This window comes from Neovison vison, chromosome 7 (genome assembly GCF_020171115.1).
Source record: "Neovison vison isolate M4711 chromosome 7, ASM_NN_V1, whole genome shotgun sequence".
Lineage (NCBI taxonomy): Eukaryota > Metazoa > Chordata > Mammalia > Carnivora > Mustelidae > Neogale > Neogale vison.
In genome coordinates, this window is record NC_058097.1 from 131,534,875 (window position 1) to 131,552,904 (window position 18,030).

General features: G+C 38.5%; 1 protein-coding gene across 3 annotated transcripts in view; it reads right to left on the minus strand.

The window, feature by feature from the left end:
- Nucleotides 1-17,800, minus strand: part of CEP295 (centrosomal protein 295) — a 55,523-nt gene extending 37,723 nt beyond the window's left edge. For 2 of the 3 annotated variants that reach the window (XM_044258307.1, XM_044258308.1), the window contains exons 1-6: nt 17,679-17,758; nt 13,411-13,538; nt 12,167-12,367; nt 4,628-4,752; nt 3,205-3,298; nt 441-536 (exon numbers count right to left, since the gene is read on the minus strand). In XM_044258307.1, coding sequence (XP_044114242.1) covers nt 441-536; nt 3,205-3,298; nt 4,628-4,752; nt 12,167-12,367; nt 13,411-13,518 — 624 coding nt within the window. In that variant the 5' untranslated portion in view covers nt 13,519-13,538; nt 17,679-17,758. Of the gene's footprint in view, nt 1-440; nt 537-3,204; nt 3,299-4,627; nt 4,753-12,166; nt 12,368-13,410; nt 13,539-17,678 lie in introns of all 3 variants that reach the window. The other variant, XM_044258309.1, reaches the window with a different exon arrangement.
- Nucleotides 17,801-18,030: the final 230 nt, after the last annotated feature.

Sequence of the window (18,030 nt, forward strand, 5' to 3'; positions counted from 1 at the left end):
TGGAGTCCCGGGATCGAGTCCCACATCAGGCTCCCAGCTCCATGGGGAGTCTGCTTCACTCTCTGACCTTCTCCTCGCTCATTCTCTCTCTCACTGTCTCTCTCTCTCAAATAAATAAAAATAAATAAATAAATAAAAATAAAAATTAAAATTAAAAAAAAAAAAGAAATGAACAAAAGAACAATGGTTAAATCTATCATGAGATATTAAGTGCCTACAAAAATTATGTTTTGAAAAGTGTGTTTATACATAAAGGCCATAATAAATTCATTAATGTATTAATCAAATTACTTTTAGGTTATGGAACTGTAGTCGTTTTTCCTATGGTTTATGCTTATATGTATAGTTCCAAATTTTTCACAGAGAACATGTATAGATATAACTCACTTCAATGAACAGAGAAACAAAGTGAGGATTGTAAACAACTATAAGTCAATCACCTGCTCTGTGTCCGTCTCTCTGCTCACAAAAGTGCAAAGATGATGATAGGTGGATCTACCAGTTTTCACATTAGAAGTTCTCTTTAGCTCAATGTTCTGAAAAAGGACCACAGACAATGGATTATTAGGTTAACAGTATTTTCAATTAAAGCTGGACCCAATAAAAATAATTTTGTATTTAATCAGCTATCCTTATTCATTTTTCTCTACATGGGCTCTCTTTTCATTACCTGGAATCTAGGTTTAAAAGCTAGATCATAGGGCGCCTGGGTGGCTCAGTGGGTTAAGCCGCTGCCTTCGGCTCAGGTCATGATCTCAGGGTCCTGGGATCGAGTCCCGCATCGGGCTCTCTGCTCAGCAGGGAGCCTGTTTCCCTCTCTCTCTCTCTCTCTCTGCCTGCCTCTCTGTCTACTTGTGATCTCTGTCTGTCAAATAAACAAATAAAATCTTTAAAAAAAAAAAAAAAAAAAAAGCTAGATCATATTAAGGCAAGACCAGGAACTCAGGGATGCTGTACACCGCACCACAGCAGGAGGCACAGCGGCAAATTGCTCCCCTATTACAGATTCTAAGTTTGATTACTTGGTTATGGTGCTGCATGCCCAGTGATGTGAAAGTTGTCTTTTCTTTTCCCAAACAGAAGTAGGACAATGGATAAATGTAGAAGAATGGTAGATTCCTGCCTGGTGCCTAAGTATCAACTCCCAGATTAATCGGTCATTGAAAAGAGAAAAATATACCTTTATGATAGAGATCTCTTGTAGTCACCACCATAGCCAAATGAGAAAAAACAGAATATGAGAGACTAGTCTCTTCAAAGAGTCTGAAATAAAAAAAAGCTCACTATGGTTGCACGAGATAATGTTCTATACTGAGAGAGAGTAAGACAAGACAAGCAAAAGCAATGGGTGAAGCCCAGCTGGATTCTGGTTTAAAAAAGAAAGAAGTTGTAAAGTAAAACAACTTAGGGACAACTGGAGATCTTGATTATGGACTGCATATTAAGTGGTATTAAGAAATCAATGTTAGGGGGCGCCTGGGTGGCTCAGTGGGTTAAAGCCTCTGCCTTCGGCTCAGGTCATGATCTCAGGGTCCTGGGATCGAGCCCCACATCGGGCTCTCTGCTCAGCAGGGAGCCTGCTTCCTCCCTCTCTCTCTGCCTGCCTCTCTGCCTACTTGTGATCTCTGTCTGTCAAATAAATAAATAAATAATCTTTATTTAAAAAAAAAAAAAAAAAAGAAATCAATGTTAGGGTGCCTGGGTGGCTCAGTGGGTTAAGCCGCTGCCTTCGGCTCAGGTCATGATCTCGGGGTCCTGGGATCGAGTCCCACATCAGGCTCTCTGCTCAGCAGGGAGCCTGCTTCCCTCTCTCTCTCTCTCTGCCTGCCTATCTACTTGTTCTCTCTCTCTCTGTCAAATAAATAAATAAATAATCTAAAAAAAAAAATCAATGTTAATTTCCTTAGTGTAATACTCTGGTTGCATAAGAGAATGTCCTTATTCTTATAATAAGGAGTATAATGAAGTATTCAGGGTGAAATGTCATCTCTACAATTTACATTCAAATGTATATGTTTATACTATTTGAAATCTATACACATGTATAGATGTAAACAACTATTCACTGTGTTTTCCTTTTAATTTCTCTGTATATTTCTCTATATATTGAAAATTTTCATAATAAAAAGTTGGGGTAAAAAGCACAACTACACATTTGCACATAATTCATACTTGCACTTATGCAGATGTCTTATTTGCTTTATGTAAAAATGTGACCCTGGCTTGATAGGCATATTAGGAATCACAGCAAAGGAAATCAAAAGGCATCATGGATAAAGTACTGCTTGCCTTTTAACACCATACTGAGGGAGTGACTGAAATCTGACTCTCATTTGAATCTTGCATCAGATGTCAGCATGGCAGATGGCTCCACATAAAAGTGGGAAGGCTGACAAAATGAAAGGCTTAAGGCAATATCTGGTAGTTATGCTGATCTTACCTACAGAAAATATACTTGTATATACAGTGAAATCAGATATCCCTATATTTATAGGGTTTTTTTACTTCTACTTTTTAGATAAAAATAACTATGTAATTGTAAGACTCATCCAGATAGCCATTTCAGTAACTACAATAAGCTATTATAAAACAAAAGAACCAATACATTTTAAAATTAATTTCCACTTTACTCAATAAATGTCTTTTTAAAAATATGCTCAAAATCACAAAAGCACACATATTACTCCCACAGAGAAACAGACTTCTCTCATCCACTTTATGTAATCTTGTGTAAATTTATCTGACCCTAACTTCTTTACCTGTGAAGTAATGACTATTTACAAAACCCAAGTCTTGAATGTGAAAAAGTCGATAGTGCAAATAATCTAGTTTTTTCCTCTGTAGATAAAAAGGGAATTAAAAAGGAAGACCAAACCAGTTATAGTTTTTAAAAAGTCAAACATAGTTTTTAAAACAACTAAAATAAATTAAGACAATTGGTGAAAACTAAATAAAGACTGAATATTAGGTATCAGGAATATCAGTACTGTGCTTTTATAAAAAGTACTTACACATCAGAGATATACACTAAAGAAACAGCAAAATGATATCTAGGAATATTTTTAAATACTCCAGACATATTCATGTGTTACCTGTAAGCTTAAAAATTAAGTTTAAACAAATGAAATTTTGAGCTGCACTGAATTCTAACAGTAAAGAAGAAGTATTACAACCTAGTTCTTCTCAACATTCAAAATAATTCACCTCAAAAAGAGCTGGGGGTGGTGGTGGCAGACTTGTAATTTTGGCCGATCTCTCTTTTTCCACAAGCAGTGCTTCCTTTCGAGCTGTTATATGCCTTGAAAGACAAGAGATGCCCTAAATTAATGTCTCAGGTAATATTAGATCACAACTCTCAGGGATAAAATATAAATGCCACAGGATATCAAGAAATCTTCCAGCCTGATCCCATAGGCTCAATATGCTCTTTAATAAACAATCTAGGGGTGCCTGGGTGGTTCAGTGGGTTAAGCCTCTGCCTTCAGCTCAGGTCATGATCCTAGGGTCCCGGGATCAAGTCCCACATCGGGCTCTCTGCTCAGCGGGGGGGCTGCTCCCCTCCTTTCTCTCTGCCTGTCTCTCTGCCTCCTTGTGATTTCTGTCTGTCAAATAAATAAATAAAATCTTAAAAACAAACAAACAGGGCGCCTGGGTGGCTCAGTGGGTTAAGCCGCTGCCTTCGGCTCGGGTCATGATCTCAGGATCCTGGGATCGAGTCCTGCATGGGGCTCTCTGCTCAGCAGGGAGCCTGCTTCCTCCTCTCTCTTTCTGCCTGCCTCTCTGCCTACTTGTAATCTCTGTCAAATAAATAAATAAAATATTTAAAAACAAACAAACAAACAAACAAACAATCTATACACACTGGTCATGTAAGAAAATGTGTACCAAGTAAAAGAGGTGTATCTTTAAAGACATAAAGACCTTCGGTGAAACTGACCCAATAAACATCTAATGTTTCTTCATTTAAAATAGTGCAGTATAATAATGAGAAATGTTGATAAAGATGGGACACCGTACAAAATGAGCATCATGGACTGGTAACAGGCTCCACCAACTTTACAACGTGCAAAAATGATTTGCCAAGAGTCTAGACCTCTTTTCATGTTCTTAATTGCACTGATCTTTGTTTCTTTCTTTCTTTTACATCAGAGGCAGACAGTTGGGGAACATGCATTTTGAGCTAGCTATATATTTCTCCAGAAACTAAGTAATTGCTAAAGACACTGGAGAAGAGAAAGCTCCCGTGTTACTTTGTGCACCGAGGTAAACCATACCTCCACTGTTTTTTTTTTTTAAAGATTTTATTTATTTATTTGACAGCAAGAGAGATCACAAGTAGGCAGAGAGAGAGAGGAGGAAGCAGGCTCCCTGCTGAGCAGAGAGCCCCATGCGGGACTCGATCCCAGGACCCTGAGATCATGACCTGAGCCGAAGGCAGTGGCTTAACCCATTGAGCCACCCAGGCGCCCTCCACTGTTATTTTTTAAACCAAGTTTAACAAACCAATGGATATACCATATGACTTGTATTTAATAATTATGTTTAATAGTACCTGGTATGCTCTCTACTTCTAGTCATATCATGCATGTTTCAGTGGAAAATGGGATGAATTTCATTATTACTTTACCAGGTTTTTTGTTTCGCTAGTTCTTCTTTTTTACTCTTTTGTAATTTCAGAGCTTCTTTATGCCTCATTTCTGCTTTCCTTCTTCTTTCTGCTGCCCGCCGTGCCAGAGCATTCAAATCAGGTTCCTAAAAATATATATTACTTAAAATGTCATGTTAAACAAGATTAAAATGCCAAACATAAAAGTAGTATCAGTGGTTCTCTAGTCAGGGCAAAATCACGAAGGTATTCAAGTAACTGAAGTTTGAGAAACTGCACTGAAGCAATTTCTTCACTGAACTGTGTAGATGGGTCATAGTTTCTATCCATTTTTTCACCCTGTCTTTTTGATTGGAACATTTAGTTCACTTATATTTAAAGAAATTATATTGATAGGTACTCAATACCCCCTCCACTCACTGAAGCACAAAGTTAATGGTGGCATAAGTAACACTATAAAAACCAGATGTCACAATCTAAGGCTATTACTAAAAACACAGAGTAAACCCGAGGAGCAAGAACATATTTCTTAAAGATACTTATTTTCCTCACTAATTGTTTGATATCAAAGACCTGCCTTCTTTGGAACTAGGTTGCTTATTTTGTGCAACCATCTCTGGGACCACAATCTAGTCTTTTCCAACCATGACTCACAATAAACAAAACATGGTCAGGGAACAGTGTTAAAGTTCTACTTCGTCTTTCTGAAAGTCATTAAAGAATTTTTACTATTTGTGCATGAAATACAAGTGATTACAAAACATTCAACTACACATGTCTTAGAGGTATGAAGAATCATAATAAAATGGGAAATCTGAATTCACCCCAATGAATCTGTCCAAAATGCTTAAAACAATCAATTTTTGGCTCAGAAGGTTGTTTTATTTACCCAGATAGTTAAGGACTGGAAGAGAATAGTTCCACTTTAAACACCACATGAAGACAGTGACTCTTACTCAGAAATGCACCCAGCAGTATTACTGTAATACATGAATACACCAAAAAGTTGAGGCAGGTCTGCCAGGGCAGCCCCAACATGGAGCACCCCAGGAAACCCAGACTGCTCCAGTTTAGTCATCTTGCTAGTACGGTCCTAGCTGAGAGCACATGAGATCCCTGGTCCATCCCAAGCCCACTCTAATTGTTCCATCAGGGTAGTCCCACAGCGTAGCACACATGGCCCTGTCCCGTGACTGTAGGAGCTCCACTTGCTAGCCAAAGCTACCAGTCACACTCAGTCTGCACTGGGGACATTCCTACCTAAGACCAGTCCCTCAAGACCAGAAGAAGGAGCTGTTCCACTTAATTCCCAAAAACAAACAAAGAAAGTCAGACAAAGTGAGGAGATAGAGGAATATGTTCCAAATGAGAGAACAAAGCAAAACCGCAGAAAAAGAACTAAACAAAATGGAGACAGGCAATATACCTGGTAAAGAGTTAAAAGTAATGGTGAGAAAGATGCTCCCCAGATTTAAGACTGGATGAATTCAATGAGAACTTAAAACAGAGAGAGAAAAATTAAAAAAAAAAAAAAATCAGAGCTGAAAAATACAGTAACTGAAATGGAAAATACACTAGAGGGAATCAACAGTAAGTTAAAGGATGCAGAAGAATCAATCAGTAAGCTGCAAAACAGGGTAATGGGAAGCACCCAAGCTAAACAGCAAAAATTTAAAAAATAATAAATTAGAAAATGAGAGTAAGTTAAGGGACCTGAAACACTAGCAAGTGTAATAGCATTCATATTATAGGGATCCCAGAGGAGAATAAAGGGGCAGAAAACATATTTGAAGAAACAGTGGCTGAAAACTTTCCTAACCTAGGGAAGTAAACAGACTTCTAGGTCCAGGAAGCACAAGAGAGCATCTAATAACATTAAACCAAGGAGTCACACACCAAGACACGTAATTAAAATGTCAACAATTAAATCATCATCATGAAACCAGCCTTACAAGTAATGTTAAAAGGACTTAAGTGAAAAAGAAAAGGCCATAATTAGAAGTGAGAAAACTATAAAAGGAAAAGATTCCAATGTAAAAGCAAGTATATTGTAAAGGTAGTAGAGCAATCATTTATAAAGCTAGTATGAAGATTAAAGGATAAAAGTAGAAGCATCAATTGTATCTACAATACTTAGGGGACACACAAAATAAAAAGATGTAAAACACTACCTCACATACAGAAAATATGAAACGGGCAGTAAAAATGTAGTGCTTTTACAACGAAACTTAAGCAACCATCAACTTAATATAGATTGTTATATACATAGAACACCATGTACGAACCTGATAACCACAAATGAAGAACCTACAACAGACACACAGAGAAAGAAATCCAAGCATTAACACTAAAGAAAGTCATCAAAACACGAGAGAGCAAGAGAACAAGAGAAAGAAGAGAGCAAGAGAAAAGGAAAGGAACACAGAACTACAAAAACAATCAGAAAACAACAAAATGGCAGTAAGTATGTCCCTATCAATATCATTTCTTTAAATGTAAATGAAGTAAATGTTCTAATAAAAAAGACAGGATGAAAAATGGATAGAAACTATGACCCATCTACATGCTGCCTATAAGAGACCAACTTTGGACCTAAAGACATACAGACTGAAAGTCAAGGGCTGGACAAAGATATTCTATACAAATGGAAATTAAAATAAATAAATAAATAAAGCAAGCCAGGGCAACAATACCTATATCAGGCCAAAATAGACTTTAAAACAGACTATACCAAGAGACAAAGAAAGACACAACATAGTAAAAAGTGATTAACCCAACAAGAGGCTGTAACAACTGTAAATATCTAGGCACTTAACAGAGGAACACTTAAATACATAAAGCAACTATTAACAGACATAAAAGGGAGAAAGTGACAGTAATACAATAGTAGGAGACTTAAAAGCCACTTACATTCACAGATCATCCAGATAGATGGACTTAAAATATACAGAGATTACACTCCACCCCACTCCCACACACCCCCCCCAAGAAAAACGGTAGAATACACATTCTTTTTGAGTGCACATGGAACATCCCCCAGGATAGAACACACGCTGGAGGGCGCCTGGGTGGCTCAGTGGGTTAAGCCACTGCCTTCGGCTCGGGTCATGATCTCAGGGTCCTGGGATCGAGTCCCACATGGGGCTCTCTGCTCAGCGGGGAGCCTGCTTCCTCCTCTCTCTCTCTGCCTGCCTCTCTGCCTACTTGTGATCTCTCTCTGTCAAATAAATAAATAAAATCTTAAAAAAAAAAAAAAAAGAGAACACACGCTGGAGCACAAAACAGTCTCAATAAATTTAAGAAGTTAAATCATAATAGGAGCTTTTCCAACCACAACAGTATGGAACTAGAAATCAATTACAAGAAAACAATTGAGGGGCACCTGGGTGTCTCAGTCAGCCTTTGGCTCAGGTCATGATCCCAGGGTGTTGGGATCCAGCCTCACATCAGGCTCCCTGCTCAGCAGGAAGCCTGCTTCTCACTCTCCCACTCCCTCTGCTTGTGTTCCCTCTCTCTCTGTCAAATAAATAAAATAAGTAAATAAATAAATAATAATAACAAAATCTTTAAGAAATAAACTGAAGAAAAAAAACCCCACCAAACAAATGGAAAATAACATGCTATTAAACAACAAAGGGTAACAAAGAAATCAAAGAAATAAAAAACAAAACAAAACATAGAAACAAATGAAAATGGAAACACAATGGTCCAAATTCTTTGGGATGTGGAAAAACCAGTTCTAAGAGGGAAGTTGTTTTTTTTTTGTTTTTTTTTTTTTTTATGGGCCTCTCTCAAGAAACAAAAAAAATCTCAAATAAGTAACCAAACTTATATCTAAAGGAACTAAAAACAAGCAGCAAAGCCCAAAGTTAGTCAAGGGAAGGAAATAAAGATAAGGATGGAAATAAATCAAACAGAGATTAAAGGGGAAAAAAAAACAATAAACAAGATCAATGAAACTAAGCTTGTTTTTTGAAAAGAGAGACATAATTGAGAACCATTTTGCCAGACTCATCAAGAAAAAAGTTCATTCAAATAAAATTTGATAGGCTTGTGGCTCAGTTGGTAAGTGTCTGCATATGGCTCAGGACATGATCCTAGGGTCCTCGGATCAATCTGCATCAGGCTCCCTGCTCAGCAGGAAGCCTGGTCTCCTTCTCCCACTCCCCCTGCTTGTGTTCCCTCTTTCGCTATGTCTCTCTCTGTCAAATAAAAAAATAAAATCTTTAAAAAATAAAATAAAATAAATAAAAATAAAATTTGAAAGAGAAGTTATGCCACAGAAAAACAAAGGATTAGAAGAGACTGCTATGAAAAATGATACACCAACAAATTGGACAACCTAGAAAAAAATGGATAAATTCCCAGAAACAACTTTCCAAGATTGAATTAGGAAGAAATAGAAAATATGAACAGACTGATGACTAGCAATAAAACTGACTCAATAATAAAAAACTCCCAATAAATAAAAGTCAAGGACGAGATGACTTCCAGTGAATTCTGTCAAACATTTTAAAAAGTTAATACTGACTCCTTCTCAAACTATTCCATTAAAAAGAAGAGAGAGGAATGCTTCCAAATTCATTCTACAAGGCCAGCATAATCCTGATACCACAACCAGACAAAAATTGCAGAAAAAGAAAATCAGATCCATCTATACCTGATGAACATAGATGTGAAAATTAACAAAATATCAGCAAACTGAATTCAACAATACATTAAACGGATCATTCACCACAATCATGGATTTATTCCAGGAATGCAAGGATGGTTCAAGAACCACAACTCACATTAACAAAACAAAGGGCAAAAACCATAAGATCAATTTCATTAGAAGCAGGTAAAGCATTTGACAAAAATCAACATCCATTCATGATAAAAACTCTCAACAAAATAGGCTCAGAGGGAACATATCTCAACATAATTAAGGCCATTTATGAGAAACCTACAGCTAACATCATACTCAACTGTGAGAAGTTGAAAGCTCTTCCTCTAAGATCATAAACAAAACAAGGATGTCTACTCTATTATTGAACATAGTACTGAAATTCCTAGCCACAGAAATCACACAAGTAATAAAGGCATCCAAACTGGAAAGGAAGAGATAAAACTGTCACTATTTGCAGATGGCATGGTTTTACAGATAGAAAACCCTTAAGACTCCTCCAAAAAGCTGTTATAATAAATGAACTCAGTAAAGATGCAGGACACAAAATTAATATACAGAAATTTGTTGCATTTCTATACATTAATAACAAAGTAGCAGAAAAAGAAATTAAGAAAATAATCCCATTTGCAATTACATCACTAAGAATAAAATACCTAGGAATAAATTTAATTGAGGTGAAAAGACCTGTACTCTGAAAATTAAAAAACACTGGTGAAAGAAATTGAAGATGATATGAATAAATGGAAAGATATTCAATGTTCACAGACTAGAAGAACTCATTTGTTAAAATGTCCATACAATCCAAAGCAATCTATGGAGTCAATGCAATCCCTAACAAAATATCAGTAGTATATTCCACCAAACTAGAACAAATAATCCTAAAATCTACATGGAACCACAAAGACCCCAAATAGCCAAAGCAATCTTAAGAAAGAAGAACAAACCTGGAGGCATCACACTTGCTGATTTCAAACTGTATTACAAAGCTATAGTAATCAAAACAGTATGGCACTAGCACAAAAACAGACATAGAGATCCATGTCTCTATGTCAACAACAGAGAGCCCAGATAAAAATCCATGTTTACATGGTCAATTAATCAGCAACGAGAGTCAAGAATATACAATGAAGAAGAGACAGCCTCTTCAATAAATAGTGCTGGAAAAACTGGACAGCTGCAAGCAAAAGAATAAAACTGGACTACTTTCTCAAAACGTACACAAAAATTAACCCAAAATGAATTAAAGACCTAAGCAGAAGGCTTGAAACCATTAAATTATGAAAAGAAAACATAAGTAGCAGTTTCTTAGAATCAGTCAGCATTATTTTTCTGGACTTGTCTCCTCAGGCAAGGGAAACAAAAGCAAAAATAAACAATTGGGACAACATCAAACTAAAAAGCTTTTTCACAGTGAAGGAGAACATCAAAACAAACAAAGAAACAAAAAGCCCAACTTACTGAATGGGAGAAGGTACCTGCAAATGATATATCAGATAATGCATGAATATACAAAATACATAAATAACTCATATAACCCAAAACAACAAAGATCAAATAATCCAATTTCAAAATGAGCAGAGGATCAGAATAGTTTTCCAAAAAAGACAAATGGCTGGCTAACAGACACATGAAAATGCTCAACATCACTAATTAAAGGAATGCAAATCAAAACCACAATGAGATACCACCTCATACCAGTCAGAATGGCTAGTATCAAAAAGAAATAACAGGGGCACCTGGGTGGCTCAGTGGGTTAAGCCTCTGCCTTCAGCTCAGGTCATGATCTCAGGGTCCTGGGATCAAGTCCCGCATCAGGCTCTCTGCTCAACAGGGAGCCTGCTCTCCCCGCCGCCCCCCTGCCTGCCTCTCTGTCTACTTGTGATCTCTCTCTGTCAAATACATAAAAAAGAAAAGAAAAGAAATAACAAGTGCTTGTGAGGATATTGAGAAAAGGGAATCCTTTTGCACTATTGGTAGAAATGTAAATTGGTGCAGCCACTGTGGAAAACAGTACAGACGTTCTTCAAAAAATTTAAAAATAAAAATACCAAACGATCTAGTAATTCTACTACTGGGTATTCACCCCCCAAAAATGTAAACACTAATTTGAAAAGATATATGCCAAACAAAGATATGAGCCAAACACAGATGCTTAACCAACTGAGCCACACAGGCACCCCTGCACCCCCATGTTTGTTGCAGCATTATTTATAATAGCCAAATTATGGAAGCAGCCCAAGTGTCCATCGACAGATACACAAATAAAGAAGATAAGGTGTGTATATATACAATGGAGTATCACTCAGTCATTAAAAAAAAAAAAAAAAATCTTGCCACCTGCAACAGTATGGATGGAGTTTATAGGTAATGTGCTCAGTAAAATAATTCAGAGAAAGACAAATACCTTATGACTTCACTTGTAAAAAACAAAACAAATGAACAAACAAAAAGCCAGAAACCAACTAACAGAGAATAACTGGTGGTTGTCAAAGGTGAGCAGGCAAAGGATGGGTGAAATAGGTGAAGGGGATTAAGAGGTACAAACTTCTTGCTTTGAAATAAGTCACAGGAATGAAAAGCACAGCATAGAGAATATGGTCAACAGTATTATAAACAAAACAAAACAAAACAAACAGTATTGTAATAACTTTGCATGTTGACATTTATCAGGATGAGCACTATATAATGTATGTAATTGCTGAACCACTATGTTGTGCACCTGAAATTAGTGTAATACTGAATGTCAACTGTAATTTAAAAAAATAATCATAGAAAACATAAAGAAGTTCAGGCTGGCCAAAACAAATCCTATACATGCATGCATACCACAAACAACTTACTTTTTACTCATACCCATTACCAGACAGGTAGTCAAATAAGCACTCACTCACATTTTCTTTGGCATGTTGGTGTCCCTCTCCCATACTTCTTAAACTTGCCAAATATAGCTTTTCCAAGTTCTTTATTTTCTGAGTTTGTGATTCTTTCCATTCTGTCCTTAGTTCCTCTGCCAAACGAGTTAATTGCTGATTTCTCCTCTGTTTTATGTCTTCTCTTATCTGTAAAGCGATACCCCTTTCTTGTTCTCGAACCTAAAGAATGCATATTTAACAGATTATATGAAAAGAGGCTTACTTCAAGTTTTTTTGGAAAGCTATTTGGAAATAGGAACTTAAATGAATTCTCCTCAGGTGTATCAATTCTCCTGAAGAGTCATATTAGATAAGGCCTACGTGATGTGGAAAATCAAGCAATGTAAAAAAAGTTAAGATCTCAAGACTACTTCTAAAGTTCTGTAACTTATTAGCTATTGTCTTCTCCTCCTCAACCCAAGCACCAACAGGACCACCATTATCATTGTAATAACTGTTAAGAGTTTAAATTGCTAAGGATGTTCAATGAAATTTATAGCCCAGGGGTGCCTGGGCAGCTCAGTTGGGTTAAGCAGCTGCCTTTAGCTCAGGTCATGACCCTGGAGTCCCAAGATCAAGCCCCTCGTCAGGCTCCCCCACCCAGTGGGGAGTCTGTTTCACCCTCTCCTTCTGACCCTCCTCCCACTCATGTTCTCTCTCTCCCTTACTTACTCTCTCTCAAATAAACAAAGTCTTAAAAAAAATTTAAAAAGAATAAAATGTCTAGCCCAGATATGTATAGATAGAGCCAGATGAGATGTCCATATTTGTGGTATATCATCCCCAATTTTAGATAGAATGGCACCTAAAACATGCTTCACAAGGGCTTAACTATATTACTCTGAAAAGACTTCTAGAAAATAATCTACAACTTCTTAATAAATGTTACAGCAACTAATAATCTTTCCAGCAAGTCTTCCTCAAAGCCATTCTTATCTTCCTACTCTAACCTTCATCAGTAACATGCTGTCTGGAAAATGTTTAAAGAACCATTTTCCAGTAATTATCAAGTCAAATAATCCCTATCTTCAAACTCTTCATCTGTTTACCATTTCAGCCCATTTTTTCAAATTTTCCTAAACTTGTTAGTACACAAGAACCAGGGCTCTTAAACAACCAGAAAAGGGTTTTAAGTGCAACGTTCAGAACTCTCTACTGTTATAAAAACACTAATAATTTGGGGAAGACAAAGAATTAGAAATCTTGTTCCAGATGAATCTTACCTGCAGCAATCTTAGTTTTCGTCGTCTTTCATAATCTTCCTTTAAAATGTAAGCTTCCTCATTAGGACTCAATCTCAGCTTGCCAGCATTCCCTACCTTTCTTTTCATTTCCAGGTACTTTAAAGTTTCTGAATTAAAAAAAAAAAAAAGTCTATTTAAACCGGGCAGCAAAGATCAGAACAACGTTTAAAATACATTTACTACTTGACATTTAAAGGACTATATATACACAAAATAATTTGGGTAAACTGAGGCCAACTTATATTTCAAATTACAGTTATTAACTTCAGCACTTAAGTCGATGATTCTCAAATTAGGAGACGGGGTCAAGTGGAGGGTGAACCAGAATTACTTGAAAAAGTTTTTGCCCCTGACAGCCGAGTGTTGTTTACCTACAGTACCTGGGACCTTACTTACTTCCTACTGGGATTTCCAGAGCTACATTAAATGTAAAAAAGCACAAAACTTAAAAAAGTGTTTTAGCAAAGAATAAATGTTTTCAGCATTACGATTTTACACTTTAGAACTTTGAGAACTTGTTCAAAACCAACAGGACTGTTGCAATTGCAAAGGGCTCCTAGTCCCCAGTTTCAACTCCCAGTCTATTGTTCATAACTTGATGACCAAGTGTCACTGTATCATATGGAATCACATCAACCCCTCAACAATTCTTTAATAATTACAATGGTGTGCTTATTTCAGATCAATGACCACTTTAAAAATTTCTCTGAGAATGATTGTGTTGCTCACATGAGTCAGGTGTTAGGTCCTCAGATCTATTAATGCCACTCTCCTCTCTAGATTACAACACGGATACTTATATCTTTCTGAAGCTAGCTGAAGCTCCACTCATTCATGAAACTGTCCTCTAGTAATTTTTGCTTCACCTACCCACCATCTCATTCCTGACTTGCCCACCCAGAATGCACATTATCTTCACACTCAATTTGGGGACCAATCTAATGCTGTCTTGGTATTACTTTGCCCTAATTTTCCATCAATTACACTGTGACTTTTCCAGCTAGATTCCTAAGAACTGAAGGACAGAGGTTATAGTATTATTTTAATATTCAAGTTAATTTAACAAATAACAACTATCAGGCAGTATTTCACATACTATGGACAGATACTGTTTTGGGTTACAAGGACTTAAAGTTATCTAATAGGGACAATTGGACTCTTTTGCCCAAAAGAAATAATTGCTTTCATCTGAAAATCTTTTCCAATAAGTAACAGTAGGTAAAGTGCTGGCTGTCTTCCTCATTTTATAATGAAGAATCAAAGGCCTCTTGTGCTAAAGGACTTGACCTAAGTGACAGGATCTAATGCCAGATCCAAAAGAAGAATCTGGTTTCCTTATTCCATGTGGCTCCTAACTTTCTAATATGCTAAAGCATGTGGAATGAGGAAATTTTTGCTTAAAATGGTATCTTTTTTTTTTTTAAAGATTTTATTTATTTATTTGAGAGAGAGAGACAGTGAGAGAGAGCATGAGCGAGGAGAAGATCAGAGAGCGAAGCAGACTCCCCATGGAGCTGGGAGCCTGATGTGGGACTCGATCCCGGGACTCCAGGATCACGCCCTGAGCCGAAGGCAGTCGTCCAACCAACTGCGCCACCCAGGCGTCCCTAAAATGGTATCTTTTGCTAGTGGGGATTGACGAATAAGGAAAGACAGAACAAAGAAGAGAAAATGACCAAGGTTAAATTCAGTCTTAATAATTTTTCTGAAGGTCTCTGAATTCATATTGAAACTATCAAAACTAATTCCTGCTAAATCTCATACAGAAAGTATCATGGGGAAAAAAAGGACAAAACAGAGAACATACTGTAACATTCCATTTACACAAAGTACAAAAACAAGCACACAAGACTAATCTATGATTAGTCTTGTTATACAAGGGTTAAAACATGGGTTACCTTTCTGTAGGTTAATGACTAGAAGGGGGCACAAATGAGCCTGCAGGGATGCTAGAGATGATCTGCATTTTGCTCTGTTATGATTACACAGCTGTATACTTATGTAAAAATTCCTCAAATGGGGGGCCTGGGTGGCTCAGTGGGTTAAGCCGCTGCCTTCGGCTCAGGTCATGATCTCACGGTCCTGGGATCGAGTCCCGCATCGGGCTCTCTGCTCAGCAGGGAGCCTGCTTCCTTCTCTCTCTGCCTGCCTCTCCGTCTACTTGTGATTTCTCTCTGTCAATAAATAAATAAAATCTTTAAAAAAAAAATTCCTCAAATGATAACACTTAGATTTGTGTGTTTTAAATTTATACCTTAATAAGAAAGGGGGAAAAACCTGTCTTTTCAGATTGTTGTGTGTATCTATCATCTCATTTGCTTGGGGATTATAAGGAAACATAGATTTGTTACTTTTACCTCCTGAGATGTGGCAGAATAATTTTTCTCTTGCATATAACTTCCTTAATTTTTTTTAACTTATTTGGAAATAATTTCAGACTTAGAATTTCTATCTACTCTTTCCCCAGCGTCTCTAAACATCAATCACAGCACAATGATCAAAACCAAGAAATTGACACTAGCACAATACTTCTAACTAATCTACAGACTTTATTCAAATTTTGTCAAGTATCCCACTAACATCCATTTTCTGGATCAGGACCCAATCCAAGGACAACCCATTGCTTTCGACTGTTGTGTTATTCTGGGTGCTCCAAGAAGCAGAGGACAAGACAGGATTAAACCCCCGAAGATGTTATTAGGAGAAATGCCTGTGTGAGGGAAAATGAGGGAGCTAGTAAAAAAAGGGAGCATTCAGATTTCCATGCAAACAAAACACTGAACGGAAGAAGGGAAAGTTGGTAAGATGACTACCCAAGAAGGTCTTTAGTAAGACCTCCCAGAATTAAGGGAAAGCCCCTAGTTTCTAAGGAATAGGCCTGCCTGAATGTCCATGCCATATTCTATCATTGGCTAAAAACAGTCCTTGGGAAGCATCCACGCAAATGGGTTTCAGAAAATGGGAGCTGAAGGGTCTGTGAATTACATTCTCACAGCTGTCGAAATTGTCACGTCTTCCTGGACTTCTCTAATCTGGGACAGTTCTTCAGTCTGTACCTTTCTTTTCAACCTCCCGACTTTTAAAAAATACTGGCCAGTTACTTTGTAGAATGTCCCTCAATTTGGATTTGCTTAATCTTTTCTTGTGGTTAGATTGAGATTACAAATTTTTGGCAAGAACACCAAAGAAGTGACGACACACCATTTCTCAGTGCACTAAATTATGTTATGGTGTCTTAACACTACTGGTGATGTTAATGTCTGATGCATTAACTATAGCATTAACCGAAAAGCATTTTCTATTGTCACTATTCCTTCTACACTTACCAACTGGAATCCTACTATTGGAAGAGGAAGAGCGTCCCCTGCTCCCTCTCTCATTTATTAAGCCATTTATTCAGATCAGTATGGATTTTTAAGTTCTGTGTATTAATACTACCCAGGAACAGATGATATTAACTTACCTTTTAAGATTTTGTCCTGAGAATTAAACAGCACTTGGCATATCACAATCACAAAATACTGAACTTAGACGATCTCTGTTCAAGACTCATCACGACCATTAACAGCAGGAAAATACTGACCAAGTCATTTAAGCTACTGTGGTGTCGCGTTCTTAAAACTATATAATGGGAATCACAACAGGTTGTTCTGATGATTACGTGACTTAATATGAAACTGCCAAATACTCTTTAAGGATTAAGGACTCAAATGTTCCCCACTGTTTTAAAAGCTCAGCTTGTTGCAGGACTAACTACCTGAGAAATTAAAGGTGAGAGCAAAAAAGCACGCTCGCTCCCTGCAAGAAATAATTCCAGGCAGTGCTCTTAAACGGCTCCCGGGTTTCAGGACAAGTTCTGCGGGTTTGCTTGGGGCCCTGGTGAAAAGAGCCGGCTGGGCGCCTTGTGAAGCGCTTGCGGGAGCAGCCCCGGAGGCCCTCCCGGCCAGCCCCGGTTAGGAAGCCCAAGGACCCCGCGCGACCCCACCTGGGGAGGGCGCGCAAGGCCACACGCGCCTAAAGCCCGGGAGCAGCCTCTGGCAGCAAGCAGCCGGTCTGCGTCGGGGGGCACACCACTTCCCCGCACTCTACCACCGCCAGCCCTACCCCAGCCAGGGCCCGGGTCGCGCCGCGTTCCCGACGCCGCGCCTTCACGGCATCCCCTCCCTGGGGAGCACACCCCCCAGCTCCTGGACTTCGGGAGGTTGTGCACGCCCGGGCCACGGGAAGCCGGCTCGTCCGTCACTCACCTGAAAACCGGGGGCCCGGAATCAGGAACCGCAGCTCAGACAGAGACCTCCCGGGCGCCCGTGGCCCACCAACTTCCCAACAGCCGTTTGTGCGCCTGCGGGGCAGCCATCGCCAAGCTCCCGTCACTTCCGTCATTCAAACCGCCCGCCAATGGCCGGGCCAAGCGGCGGGAATCGGGCTAGTCCCGCCTCCCGCGAGGGCCGCTGGGACGGCCGCGCCGGAAAAGCCCGCGCACGCGCCAAGCCCTACGTAGCGGTCCATTATTTCTCATATGGAGGCTCTGAGGGTTACTACCTCTCTAGCTGTGCCTGCTTTACACGTCCGGAGACAGAGGTCCGGAGAGGGGGGGAT